At 38.5% G+C, this 15,000-nt stretch overlaps 1 protein-coding gene across 4 annotated transcripts in view; it reads left to right on the top strand.

Annotated features, from left to right (window-relative positions):
* Positions 1-15,000, top strand: part of OIT3 (oncoprotein induced transcript 3) — a 150,043-nt gene that overhangs the window by 124,277 nt on the left and 10,766 nt on the right. For all 4 annotated transcript variants that reach the window (XM_053691915.1, XM_053691914.1, XM_053691916.1 and 1 more), the window contains one exon: positions 12,167-12,327. In XM_053691915.1, the coding sequence (XP_053547890.1) occupies positions 12,167-12,327 (161 nt within the window). The remainder of the gene's footprint in view (positions 1-12,166; positions 12,328-15,000) is intronic.

Raw genomic sequence — 15,000 nt, 5'->3', positions numbered from 1 at the left:
TACACTCATCATTTATAGGAGCTATAGACTACACTCATCATTTATAGGAACTATAGACTACACTCATCATTTATAGGAACTATAGACTACACTCATCATTTATAGGAGCTATAGACTGCATTCATCATTTATAGGAACTATAGACTACACACATCATTTATAGGAACTATAGACTAGACTCATCATTTATAGGAGCTATAGGCTACACTCATCATTTATAGGAGCTTTAGACTACACTCATCCTTTATAGGAACTATAGGCTACACTCATCATTTTTCGGAGCTTTAGACTACACTCATCCTTTATAGGAACTATAGACTACACTCATCATTTATAGGAGCTTTAGACTGCACTCATCCTTTATAGGAACTATAGGCTACACTCATCATTTTTCGGAGCTTTAGACTACACTCATCCTTTATAGGTACTATAGACTACACTCATCATTTATAGGAGCTTTAGACTGCACTCATCCTTTATAGGAACTATAGGCTACACTCATCATTTTTCGGAGCTTTAGACTACACTCATCCTTTATAGGAACTATAGACTACACTCATTTATAGGAGCTTTAGACTGCACTCATCCTTTATAGGAACTATAGGCTACACTCATCATTTATAGGAGCTTTAGGCTACACTCATCATTTATAGGAACTATAGGCTACACTCATCATTTATAGGAACTATAGGCTACACTCATCATTTCTAGGAGCTTTAGACTACACTCATTTATAGGAGCTATAGACTACACTCATCATTTATAGGAGTTTTATGCTACACTCATCATTTATAGGAGTTTTATGCTACACTCATCATTTATAGGAACTATAGACTACACTCATCATTTATAGGAGCTATAGACTACACTCATCATTTATAGGAACTATAGACTACACTCATCATTTATAGGAACTATAGACTACACTCATCATTTATAGGAACTATAGACTACACTCATCATTTATAGGAACTATAGACTACACTCATCATTTATAGGAACTATAGGCTACACTCATCATTTATAGGAGCTATAGACTACACTCATCATTTATATGAGCTATAGACTACACTCATCATTTATAGGAACTATAGACTACACTCATCATTCATAGGAACTATAGGCTACACTCATCATTTATAGGAACTATAGGCTGCACTCATCATTTATAGGAGCTATAGGCTACACTCATCATTTATAGGAACTATAGACTACACTCATCATTTATAGGAACTATAGACTACACTCATCATTTATAGGAGCTATAGACTACACTCATCATTTATAGGAACTATAGGCTACACTCATCATTTATAGGAACTATAGGCTACACTCATCATTTATAGGAACTATAGACTACACTCATCATTTATAGGAACTATAGGCTACACTCATCATTTATAGGAACTATAGGCTACACTCATCCTTTATAGGAGCTATAGGCTACACTCATCCTTTATAGGAGCTATAGACTACACTCATCCTTTATAGGAGCTATAGACTACACTCATCATTTATAGGAGCTTTAGACCACTCATCATTTATAGGAGCTTTAGACCACTCATCATTTATAGGAGCTTTAGACTACACTCATCATTTATAGGATCTATAGACTACACTCATCATTTATAGGATCTATAGACTGATATACTCACTGAATCTACAAATGGTTTGAGATGATTCTATGTGCAACATTAATTCCATGGAGGCACTCACAACGTATATTTCTGGAGTCACTGTCCCTCTTTCCTACATGTCAGACAGAAGAATTCAGTGGTTGTTGTTGGGTAAGTGTTATTTATGTTTATTATGTAAGAATGTGTTGTGACACTGCGGGAGGGTATTACAGTGATATTATGTCTCAGCTGTTACAATATTAAGTTAAACCTAAGGTACACACTATATGACTGCCTGTGCACAAGTACCTTAACCATTTTGTAATTAAATAGTTTTATTTTACATTTAAATCCCATCAAAGAGCCCTTGGTACTCTGCCTACTTAATTTCATGTTTGTATTTTCTAAAAATTACATCAGATGTTAATTATGTCCAAAAAGTCAGTTTTTGTTTTCATTATGTACAGGGAGTGCAGAATTATTAGGCAAGTTGTATTTTTGAGGATTAATTTTATTATTGAACAACAACCATGTTCTCAATGAACCCAAAAAACTCATTAATATCAAAGCTGAATATTTTTGGAAGTAGTTTTTAGTTTGTTTTTAGTTTTAGCTATTTTAGGGGGATATCTGTGTGTGCAGGTGACTATTACTGTGCATAATTATTAGGCAACTTAACGAAAAATAAATATATACCCATTTCAATTATTTAATTTTACCAGTGAAACCAATATAACATCTCAACATTCACAAATATACATTTCTGACATTCAAAAACAAAACAAAAACAAATCAGTGACCAATATAGCCACCTTTCTTTGCAAGGACACTCAAAAGCCTGCCATCCATGGATTCTGTCAGTGTTTTGATCTGTTCACCATCAACATTGCGTGCAGCAGCAACCACAGCCTCCCAGACACTGTTCAGAGAGGTGTACTGTTTTCCCTCCTTGTAAATCTCACATTTGATGATGGACCACAGGTTCTCAATGGGGTTCAGATCAGGTGAACAAGGAGGCCATGTCATTAGATTTTCTTCTTTTATACCCTTTCTTGCCAGCCACGCTGTGGAGTACTTGGACGCGTGTGATGGAGCATTGTCCTGCATGAAAATCATGTTTTTCTTGAAGGATGCAGACTTCTTCCTGTACCACTGCTTGAAGAAGGTGTCTTCCAGAAACTGGCAGTAGGACTGGGAGTTGAGCTTGACTCCATCCTCAACCCGAAAAGGCCCCACAAGCTCATCTTTGATGATACCAGCCCAAACCAGTACTCCACCTCCACCTTGCTGGCGTCTGAGTCGGACTGGAGCTCTCTGCCCTTTACGAATCCAGCCACGGGCCCATCCATCTGGCCCATCAAGACTCACTCTCATTTCATCAGTCCATAAAACCTTAGAAAAATCAGTCTTGAGATATTTCTTGGCCCAGTCTTGACGTTTCAGCTTGTGTGTCTTGTTCAGTGGTGGTCGTCTTTCAGCCTTTCTTACCTTGGCCATGTCTCTGAGTATTGCACACCTTGTTCTTTTGGGCACTCCAGTGATGTTGCAGCTCTGAAATATGGCCAAACTGGTGGCAAGTGACATCTTGGCAGCTGCACGCTTGACTTTTCTCAGTTCATGGGCAGTTATTTTGCGCCTTGGTTTTTCGACATGCTTCTTGCGACCCTGTTGACTATTTTGAATGAAACGCTTGATTGTTCGATGATCACGCTTCAGAAGCTTTGCAATTTTAAGAGTGCTGCATCCCTCTGCAAGATATCTCACTATTTTTGACTTTTCTGAGCCTGTCAAGTCCTTCTTTTGACCCATTTTGCCAAAGGAAAGGAAGTTGCCTAATAATTATGCACACCTGATATAGGGTGTTGATGTCATTAGACCACACCCCTTCTCATTACAGAGATGCACATCACCTAATATGCTTAATTGGTAGTAGGCTTTCGAGCCTATACAGCTTGGAGTAAGACAACATGCATAAAGAGGATGATGTGGTCAAAATACTCATTTGCCTAATAATTCTGCACTCCCTGTATAAGCAAAATCAATCATGTGTCAATCATGTGAAAATACCGTTATCTAATTTAAATAATGCAAACGTAATCTGCAAAGTAATGAGCAATAGAATTGTAAAGTCCTTTCACTATATCTAACATTACAGACGGGAGAGAGCCGTATTGTCATACAATCTATACACACAATTTATCTTAGTATATTGTGTCGGATACATAAACAATGAAGATTATACACTTCTTAAATTTTATTTACATTATTCTATACACCTGGCGCCGGATCTGATAAGATTTGTATTGTGATATCATTTAATAACGCAGCTGTATGTATGAGCTGTATAAAACTATCACTGATTATATTAACAAGTAAAACTTATGCTAACTTCAGGTAGGGTTTCCATATGTCCAGGAAAACTGGGAAAGTTCCGGATTTTATGATGTAACACATTGTCCCGCCCGGTCAGCGATTGAAGACCATTCAGAATTTAAAAAATATATATAAATACATCTTTTTTTTACATAATTATTATAACTTCAAAACCCCTGACTGCAATGATGTGCAAATTCTTCAAGCAAAGTTTCTGTTTGTGTTTGAGCGCAAATGTTTACTTTCAACTTGTAACATACGCACTAGTTAGCATGGTCGTGATATTGCTTTTTGTGTTTCCCTGCGCCAATTGTAGTCTAGCCCAATTTATTTTATATAAAAACATTGACACCACCAGAACTAATGATATATTAAACACTAATTTCACATGTGATCATGTATTTAATTAATATTTTGTCTCTTTAATATTTGATATACAGTGTTGTTTTTTCTCCCCAGGTGACAAATTATATGCAAATCACCCTTGGGGATTTTATCTTCCTTCGGGTGATTGGGACCCCTAGCCTATTGCAGCTCTACTGGTGAGACCAACACAGGATGAAACGTACGCCTGTAGTTAGCTGTACAAATTCTTTGTTCAGAGGAGAATTTCCTGGTATTTTGGGGCTGGACTGGATGCGATCAGACTGATATACAACAGGAACATCTTCTGTTAAAGACAGAAGAGAGCTAAATTACCCTGAGTGAGAAGCGTCCCACAGGACAAGCAATCAGGACTGGACTGGAAAATCCAAGCAGCCATGGAAAAGGCTAGAATTCCGCCCCCCCCCCCCCCCAACCTTCAACATGCCTGAAAAGTCTGGCTGCTCTGTGGACTCCCTCATCTGAGTCTGTGAGCGACTTCTCCCATCCACGCAACGCTGCGTCACCTGATCTGCCCTCATCCGCTCATGGCACTGCTGCCAGGAGCAGAGCGGCCTTGAAAGAATAGATGTGCTGTGCGTGGGCACAAGGCTTGCTCCGTAACCTACCTGGAGGCTCCCTGTGCAGGCTCTGCTTCCTCAATTGATGTGGCCCTGCGGTGGCCCACTGGAAAATCTCCCGGTAGGCCGGTCTGGCCCTGCAAGCAATTAATCTCCGTCACTCCCATCTGAGCATTTATCTTCTCCAAATTGCTTCATTTATTTTTTTTATTGTATATTTTTTACTTTAAAATAGAATAAGATATACATACAATTAAACACTATACTAAATACTCATATGGCTACATACCCAGCCAAAAACATTAACATGAGTGAGGTAGTTTAGCTGGTTACACATAGATAACAATTACTGTTGTTTTAAATATATAGGTACTGATAGTATAAGGTAAACTTATGTGATCGTACTCTGTCTCTTTAAATTAATGCAGCAATAAGTCACTCTAGGTCTATGTATTTTTGTACAAAAGTAGGATTTAGTGGTTACTGGTTAGTGATATTTTTTTGCCTCACACGTCCGCTGACAGGCGCTTACCTTCTGATCTTTATTCCACTGGAAGGGAGATGATACTGACGCAATGGGCTTAATTTATCAATTAAGGGCGGACAGGGGCCTAAATATTCGCTCCTCTGGTGGGCAGCAATCCACTGCACAAATTTAACGTTGTACTCAAGCGCTATATTACACTTGCAGCCCCGCCCCCTGCCCGCACACATCCAATCACGCGCGAGCAGGAGCTGTCAAGCTCCCCAGTCGGACGAGACTAGGGAGATTGAAATTCTTCACCTAAAAGGTGGTAAGAGGGTCGGAAGCAGCTGTCTGATGATCACTGCTTGATAATTCCTGACTGCAGTTAAACCTTATTGCGTCAAAATCAATGTGAAGAGCAACAAATAAATGGGTAAGAAAGACACCAAACACCCAAAAAGTGCCCTGTGGCAGGAAATCCGCAACGATGTCAGTGCCAGGACCCATAGAGCACTGATTTGTGTCAGTATTAACAAGAACAAGCTTGCCACGGAGAAACACTCTGCACAGGGCAGCATCTCTTCAATTACCACAAGAAGATGCTTCAGTGTTTGTTTAAAGGGACAGTAAACACCAAAAAATGTTGTTGTTTAAAAAGATAGATAATCCCTTTATTTGCTATTCTCCAGTTTTGCATAACAAACACTTTTATATAAATACACTTTTTACCTCAGTGATTACCTTGTATCTAAGCCTCTACAGACTGCCCCTTATCTCAGTTCTTTTGACAGACTTGCATTTTAGCCAATCAGTGCTGACTTCTAAATAACTCCACGGGAGCGAGCACAAAGTTATCTATATGGCACACATTAAATAGAGCAGTCTAGCTATGAAACACTGTCAAAATGCACTGAGATAAGAGGTGGCCTTCAAGGGCTTAGACATTAGCATATGAGCCTACCTAGGTTTAGCTTTCAACTAAGAATTCCAAAAGAACAAGGCAATTTTGATGATAAAAGTAAATTGGAAAGTTGTTTAAAATGACATGTCCTATATGAATCATAAAAGTTTATTTTAAACTTTACTGTCCCTTTAAGCACTAAATAAACCCAGGCGATTACAGAAGATTGTGATAGCGACAGTATTTCAAATAAAAATGTTTAAAGATGTTTTTGTTTAATACAATTTGTTGTGCACAAATATTGTTAGTGATTTAAAAAACATAAAACATTTATCTCTTGATCTGTTCATTTCATCTAGCGATTAAAAAGCTAACATGATATCTAATAACAAAAATAACCAAATTCTAATGAGAGCTTCCTTTTAATATGGTGAGCACAATCCATAAGTAATGTGGGGACCAGCTATATTGGCTCTTTATATGGTGAGAACAATCCATAAGTAATGTGGGGACCAGCTATATTGGCTCTTTATATGGTGAGCACAATCCATAAGTAATGTGGGGACCAGCTATATTGGCTCTTTATATGGTGAGCACAATCCATAAGTAATGTGGGGACCAGCTATATTGGCTCTTTATATGGTGAGCACAATCCATAAGTAATGTGGGGACCAGCTATATTGGCTCTTTATATGGTGAGCACAATCCATAAGTAATGTGGGGACCAGCTATATTGGCTCTTTATATGGTGAGCACAATCCATAAGTAATGTGGGGACCAGCTATATTGGCTCTTTATATGGTGAGCACAATCCATAAGTAATGTAGGGACCAGCTATATTGGCTCTTTATATGGTGAGCACAATCCATAAGTAATGTGGGGACCAGCTATATTGGCTTATTATACAGTTATGGGTGAAGCCTTCCTCTGTATTTCCTATTGAGTTCTATTGTGTGCGACAGCTACAAGAATGTAAATCTCAGATGTAGGCGCGGGATATACACACAAATGTATTCATTGCATTAATGATAACTTTACAAAGCAGTTTGTCAGATGGCACAGAATGACTCATCCATTATAAAATCACAATTTAGACACCACAGATGTCCTATGATATATAATCTGCATTGTTGCTTTTTAAATATACATTTGTACGTTGACGCAAGATGACAAACAAACCGCAAGCTTGCGGCTTGATAAATGGGGCCCTGGTTATATCAGAGTCAAATAAATCTATCTGGAGATCTATAGTTGTTAAACAATGCTATATCTTTGTGAGACCTATTTAAGAGTCTGTCGTTTTGTAAATATATTCATTATATCGCTCAAACTGTTGCAATATTTTTATGGAATCCCATCTCCTTGTGATACATTTTGGTCTGTCTGAGATGATGTACAGAGTGTTTGATGACTACTAAGGTGTTTTTCAGGGACATATTGTTGTGTGTTATAAAATAAATTGTATCTGTTTGGTTTTTATTAAATGTATTTAAAAAATTAAATTAAACAAAACTTTTTAGTTTTCTTTAGCCTCAGTCCTGGTGCTAAATCATGTGATTGTCTTTAGCGTGTGTAATGCGCCACAATGTATTAGTTTATTGTGACACTGTGCACTGCCATTGGCAGATTACATTTCCTTATGTTAACGTCTGAGAAAACACAATGTGAATCCTGCGATAACTCCATTAATGCAACAACAAATTATGTCTAGCACAATATGAGACCACAGTGGTGCAAGTCTGTCAGAGGTTCCACACCAACTCAGCATACGAATGTAAAATAGTGCAAAAGACAGCAGCATTTACCAAGTTGTACAAAAGTTTACGAATTTATTGGAGTTTCCCCATGGTACATAGACTAAGACAACGTTTCGGGCTTGTTGCCCTTAGTCATGTCAAGTAACACTGAATACCAAACATAGTGCCTTTTATAGGCATGTGCAAACAATAAGCCACACCCCTTTAACCATTTCAGGTGTCACATTATTGAAACATAATATGTACAATTAATCAATTTTGAAAATTGTGTGCAACATCATTGCAGATAATAGCACAGTATAAGTGGAATATACATGTATACCTACAATCTTAGAATCTAAGATGTAACTTTATTGGTTTTAATGATTAAATTACCCCAAATCACTGATAGCTAATTCAGTTTAGTTGCCTGCTGACATTATTTCTTAATCCTAGGCACATAATGACTTTGTATTGAAATAATAATTTGCTCTCACAGGTTCATATAGAAATTGCACTAAAGTCCTGAATTGCAGTTTACAGAAAAGTCTTTAAAAATTCTAAATTAGTTCCTATGGAATTTAGGTCACACTGGGGCCCGTGTGCTAGTGAGAACAGTTCTTAGGGTCACTGTAAAATAAAACACAATATACTGATGCCCCAGCTCACAGTATGTCATGTTAGGGCTTATGCCTCAAATCTATATGAAATTAGCTTGTTTCAGGTCATTGAGGTTTAACCCATTTTGTATTTCTGCCAGTCAAGCAATGAGGGGTTAAGTTTGGATCTTTTTTTTTTTTAAGCTCTAACACTCGCCTAGATTACGAGTCTTGCGTTAGCCTTAAAAGCAGCGTTGAGAGGTCCCAACGCTGCTTTTAAACGCCCACTGGTATTACGAGTCTGGCAGGTACAGGTGTACCGCTAACTTTTCATCCGCGACTCGAGCTTACCGCAAATCCCCTTACGTCAATTGCGTATCCTATCTTTTTAATGGGATTTGCCTAACACTGGTACTAAGAATCTTGGAAGAAGTGAGCGGTTGACCCTCTCCTGTCAAGACTCCTACCGCATTAAAAGTCAGTAGTTAAGAGTTTTATGGGCTAACGCCGTAACATAAAACTCTTAACTAAAGTGCTAAAAAGAACACTAACACCCATAAACTACCTATTAACCCCTAAACCGAGCCCCCCCACATCGCAAACACTTAAATAAATGATTTAACCCCTAATCTGCCGCCCGGACATCGCCGCCACTTTAATAAATATATTAACCCCTAAACCGACGCACTCCAGCCTCGCAAACACTAGTTACATTTTTATTAACCCCTAATCTGCCATCCCTAACATCGCCAACACCTATCTACATTTATTAACCCCTTATCTGCCGCCCCAAAGTTGCTGCTACTATATTAAATTTATTAACCCCTAAACCTAAGTCTAACCCTAAGTCTAACCCCCCCTAACTTAAATATAATTTAATTAAAACTAAATAAAATTACTACAATTAAATAAATTAATCCTATTTAAAACTAAATACTTATCTATAAAATAAACCCTAAGCTAGCTACAATATAACTAATAGTTACATTGTAGCTAGCTTAGGGTTTATATTTATTTTACAGGCAACTTAGTATTTATTTTAACTAGGTAGAATAGTTATTAAATAGTTATTAACTATTTAATAGCTACCTAGTTAAAATAAGTACAAATTTACCTGTAAAATAAATCCTAACCTAAGTTACAATTACACCTAACACTACACTATAATTAAATTAATTACCTAAACTACCTACAATTAAATAAAATAAACTAAAGTACGAAAAACAACAAACACTAAATTACAGAAAATAAAAAAATAATTACAAATTTTTTAAACTAATTACACCTAATCTAATCCCCCTAATAAAATAAAAAGCCCCCCAAAATAATAAAATTCCCTACCCTACACTAAATTACAAATAGCCCTTAAAAGGGCCTTTTGCGGGGCATTGCCCCAAAGTAATCAGCTCTTTTACCTGTAAAAAAAACTACAATACCCCCATCAACATTAAAACCCACCACCCACACACCCAACCCTACTCTAAAACCCACCCGATCCCCCCCTTAAAAAAAACCTAACACTACCCCCTGAAGATCACCCTACCTTGAGCCGTCTTCACCCAGCCGGGCACAAGTGGACCTCCAGAGGGGCAGAAGTCTTCATCCGATCCGGGCAGAAGAGGTCCTCCAAGTGGCAGAAGTCTTCATCCAGGCGGCATCTTCTATCTTCAATCCAGCCGACGCGGAGCATCCTCTTCAAACAAAGTCCAAGCAAAGAATGAAGGTTCCTTTAAATGATGTCATCCAAGATGGTGTCCCTTGAATTCCGATTGGCTGATAGGATTCTATCAGCCAATCGGAATTAAGGTAGGAAAAATCCTATTGGCTGATGCAATCAGCCAATAGGATTGAGGTCCCATGGATTGAAGATGGACCCGCTCCGCTCCGGATGGATGAAGATAGAAGATGCCGCCTGGATGAAGACTTCTGCCGCTTGGAGGACCTCTTCTGCCCGGATCGGATGAAGACTTCTGCCCCTCTGGAGGTCCACTTGTGCCCGGCTGGGTGAAGACGTCTCAAGGTAGGGTGATCTTCAGGGGGTAGTGTTAGGTTTTTTTTAAGGGGGGATTGGGTGGGTTTTAGAGTAGGGGTGGGTGGTGGGTTTCAATGTTGGGGGGGGGGTATTGTATTTTTTTTACAGGTGAAAGAGCTGATTTGTAATTTAGTATAGGGTAGGGAATTTTATTATTTTGGGGGGCTTTTTTATTTTATTAGGGGGATTAGATTAGGTGTAATTAGTTTAAAATTCTTGTAATTATTTTTTTATTTTCTGTAATTTAGTGTTTGTTGTTTTTCGTAATTTAGTTTATTTAATTTAATTGTAATTAATTGTAGGTAGTTTAGGTAATTAGTTTAATTATAGTGTAGTGTTAGGTGTAATTGTAACTTAGGTTAGGGGTTATTTTACAGGTACTTTTGTACTTATTTTAACTAGGAAGTTATAAAATAGTTAATAACTATTTAATAACTATTCTACCTAATTAAAATAAATACAAAGTTGCCTGTAAAATAAATATAAATCCTAAAATAGCTACAATGTAATTATTAGTTATATTGTAGCTAGCTTAGGGTTTATTTTATCGGTAAGTATTTAGTTTTAAATAGGAATAATTTATTTAATTGTAGTTATTTTATTTAGATGTATTTAAATTATATTTAAATTAGGGGGGGTGTTAGGGTTAGGGTTAGACTTAGGTTTAGGGGTTAATAAATTTATAATAGTGGTGGCGACTTTGGCGGCGGCAGATTAGGGGTTAATAAATTTATAATAGTGGCGGCGACGTTGGGGGGGGGGCAGATTAGGGGTTAATAAATATAATGTAGGTGTCGGCGATGTTGGGGCAGCAGATTAGGGGTTCATAAATATAATGTAGGTGTCAGCGATAGCGGGGGCGGCAGATTAGGGGTTAAGAAGTGTAATACCAGGGGTGTTTGGACTCGGGGTTCAAGTTAGGGTGTTAGGTGCAGACATAAAATTAATTTCCCCATAGGAAACAATGGGGGCTGCGTTATTAGCTGAACGCTGCTTTTTTGCAGGTGTTAGGTTTTTTTTCAGCCAGCTCAGCCCCTTTGTTTCCTATGGGGAAATTGTGCACAAGCACGTTTAGCCAGCTCACCTCTGAGGTGAGATGTGGAGCTAAATTTTGCTCTACTCTCACATTTTTGCGGCTAACGCCAGGTTTAAAAAAACCTGTAATACCAGCATTGTCTTAAGGGAGCGGTGGGAAAAAAAGGCTCGTTAGCAACGCACCCCTGTTACCGCAAAACTCGTAATCTCGCCGAATGATAGTTATCTTAGTTCTCATTTTATTTCCTTTGTGTCTGGGGTCGGAGCAAGTCATTGGTTATGAGAGAGGATTTTTTTCCTGCTCAGATATCTGTCTATGATAAAACATATTTAACGCTGACAACTCCAGGGAATAGACCAAGAAACTAGTAAACTTTCTAATAGGTTATATTTATGCAGATAGTCAGGCCTGGCCCATTGGGTAACTGTTTTTGTATTGCTGTGATGCATCTCTTTTCTTTCAGTCCCTGTGCTGTGCAAACCCAACTCTGTAGAGGTTGCTGTGCCCAAGGACTTGGTGGGCGGCCTGGAACTGTATCTGACAAATTCATCATGCAAAGGTGTATCCAACGGCACCCATGTGAATGTCAACTTCAGCCTGAAAACCTGTGGCACTGTCATCAATGTGAGTCCCCCACTGTCCTGTGTGTGTTTAGTGGTCACAGCTCAGGGACAGAATACGGTGCCATATCCTGTAGATCCGATGGATTCAGCTGGCTGGGTCTAATTTACATATTATTGTAAAATAAATAAGGGCAATTTTAAAGGAGAAACTTGACCAAGAAAAATATAATAGATTTTATGTATTTACATTTTACTATGAGACATTTTTATATTTCTAATTTAAAGGAACTTTTTTGCGTAATCTAAAATGGGGTTTTCTAAGTGTATTTCTGTTTTTATGTTGTTGTTTTTTTAAAATCAAGTAAACCACCATTTCATTGTACCTCTCCCCCAGTAAATCAGAGGCAGACATCCTTCTCAGCCAATGGGGATTAGCAAAAAATACAAAACTAATACAGCACTGATTTAACTTAAAGGGACATTCAACTCCACTATTTTTTATTGTTTCAAAAGATAGACAATCCCTTTATTACCCATTCCCCAGTATTGCATAAACAACAGTTATATTAATATACTTTTTACCTCAGTGATTACCTTCTATCTAAAGCCTCTGCAGATTTCCCCCTTATCTCAGCCTATGAAAGTTTAGCTTTCAACAGTGAATACCAAGAAAACAAAGCAAATTTGATGATAAAAATAAATTTCGAAAGTTGTTTAAAATGACATGCCTATCTGAATCATAAACGTTTAATTTTGACTAAACTGTCGCTTTAAATTTTAACCATTTCTACATATATATATATATATATATATATCAAAATAACAAGAGTATTGCATTGAGCAATGATACTTTTTTTATTGGACTAACTATACATTTATAAGATGACAAGCTTTCGGAAGAGTTCCTTCCTTTATCAAGTCTGTGTTTTAAGATACAATCTGTAAATTCCATTGAATTGGTTAGTATTGCTTCAGACTTGATAAAGGAAGGAACTCTTCCGAAAGCTTGTCATCTTATAAATGTATAGTTAGTCCAATAAAAAAAGTATCATTGCTCAATGCAATACTCTTGTTATTTTGATATCTAAATCTCTGGACTAACATGGCTACTCCAATCAACGTATATATATATATATATATATATATATGTATGTATTTTGTAAATAAACTTTATTATGAGAATTATAAGCGTTAAAATACACTCTAGTCATCACAATCAATAATAGCAAAGTCCTGTGTCATTAGTAATATGAGTTACACATTAATAGAGCTCTGTATGGAGTGTCAGGGTTTTTTCCCTGTTGTGTTTGCCATGTGCTGCTGGCAGCCATTTTACTAACCTCTCTTCCTGACTATGGTGCATTGTGGGGGATGCTGCTCAATTCCTGCACTTCCTTTTATGGCCAGACTGGTGTGCATCATCCATGTGAGACAGGATGCAGTCTCAGAATTGTGATGTCATCACTTATTATTTAAAGGGCCTCTGTTCAGTATGCTTTGCCTTTGTTTTGTCTCAGACCTGTTTGTGAGAGTTCCTGTGTATTACCTGGCTGCCTGACGTCCTTCCTGGTTCCTGATCCCTGGCTTGTTCCTAACTCTGCTGTTTTCCTGGTTCCTGATTCCGGCTCGTCTGACTATTCGCTTTGGCTCCTGACTCGGCTCGTCTGACTACCAGCTCTGGTTTTGACTCCTGGCTTGTTATTTGACTTGTGGACTTTTTATTATTTTTTGCTATTAATAAAGGTGTGATTATTTTTGCACTTCTCGTCTCAGTCTGATTCCTGGCACCCTGACATTACGCAAAGGCCATGAATCCTGATGGTGCTAATAATCCACTTTTACCAGCCATCATTTCCAGGATGGATGTACAGGATCACCGCTTAGATCAATTTGCACTAGCCCTGCAAACCCTGCTGACTCGCACTGCACATTTGGACCAAAGTGTCCCGCAAGTTATGGCTGCTCCTGTTTCCGCTGCTGCACCTATGCCTACCAGGAGCATGTCCACTTCTGCACCTCTACCTCAGCGATATGGAGGTGATCCTATTCAGTGCAGAGGGTTTTTGAACCAGGTGGGCATTTACTTTGAGATGTTACCTCAGGCGTTTCCCTCTGACAGAGCTAAGGTGTGATTTCTCATTTCGTTACTCTCTGACACAGCTCTTGCCTGGGCTAATCCCTTGTGGGAGACTAATAAACCTGTGATTTCAAATTACCCTGAATTTGTGGCCTCCTTTTGAAGGGTATATGATGTTCCAGCTTGCTCCTCCTCTGCTGCTAAACGACTCATGTCCATTCAGCAAGGTACAAGATCTGTTGCTTCCATACGCTTGCCGCAGAGGTAGGTTGGAACAATGAAGCCCTTGTTGCCGCCTTCTTTCATGGGCTCTCTGATGCGATTAAAGACGTAGTTGCTGCCAGAGATTTACCAGAGGATCTCGAGGCATTGGTGTCTTTTTTGATCCTAATTGATATCAGACTCAGAGAGAGGCCCTCTTTCAAGGAGCGCTTGCGTAAGCCTCCTGTTCCGTTGTCTCCTACGTGTTCGTTCCCACCCATGCCTCCCTCTCCTCCCATGCCTCCTGGTCCTGAGTCACCAGGTACTGCTGAGCCGATGCAGCTGGGATTCACGTGCCTCTCCGTGGCGTAGAGGGCCTTTAGGAGGAGGGAGGGGTTCTGCCTCTATTGTGGGTTACAGGGCCACCTTTTGAAGTCTTGTCCTACACGGCCAGGA

This window comes from Bombina bombina, chromosome 9 (assembly GCF_027579735.1).
Source record: "Bombina bombina isolate aBomBom1 chromosome 9, aBomBom1.pri, whole genome shotgun sequence".
NCBI classification, from domain to species: domain Eukaryota; kingdom Metazoa; phylum Chordata; class Amphibia; order Anura; family Bombinatoridae; genus Bombina; species Bombina bombina.
Note: the sequence above shows the minus strand (reverse complement) of the source record. Positions and strands in the feature narration are given on the sequence as shown.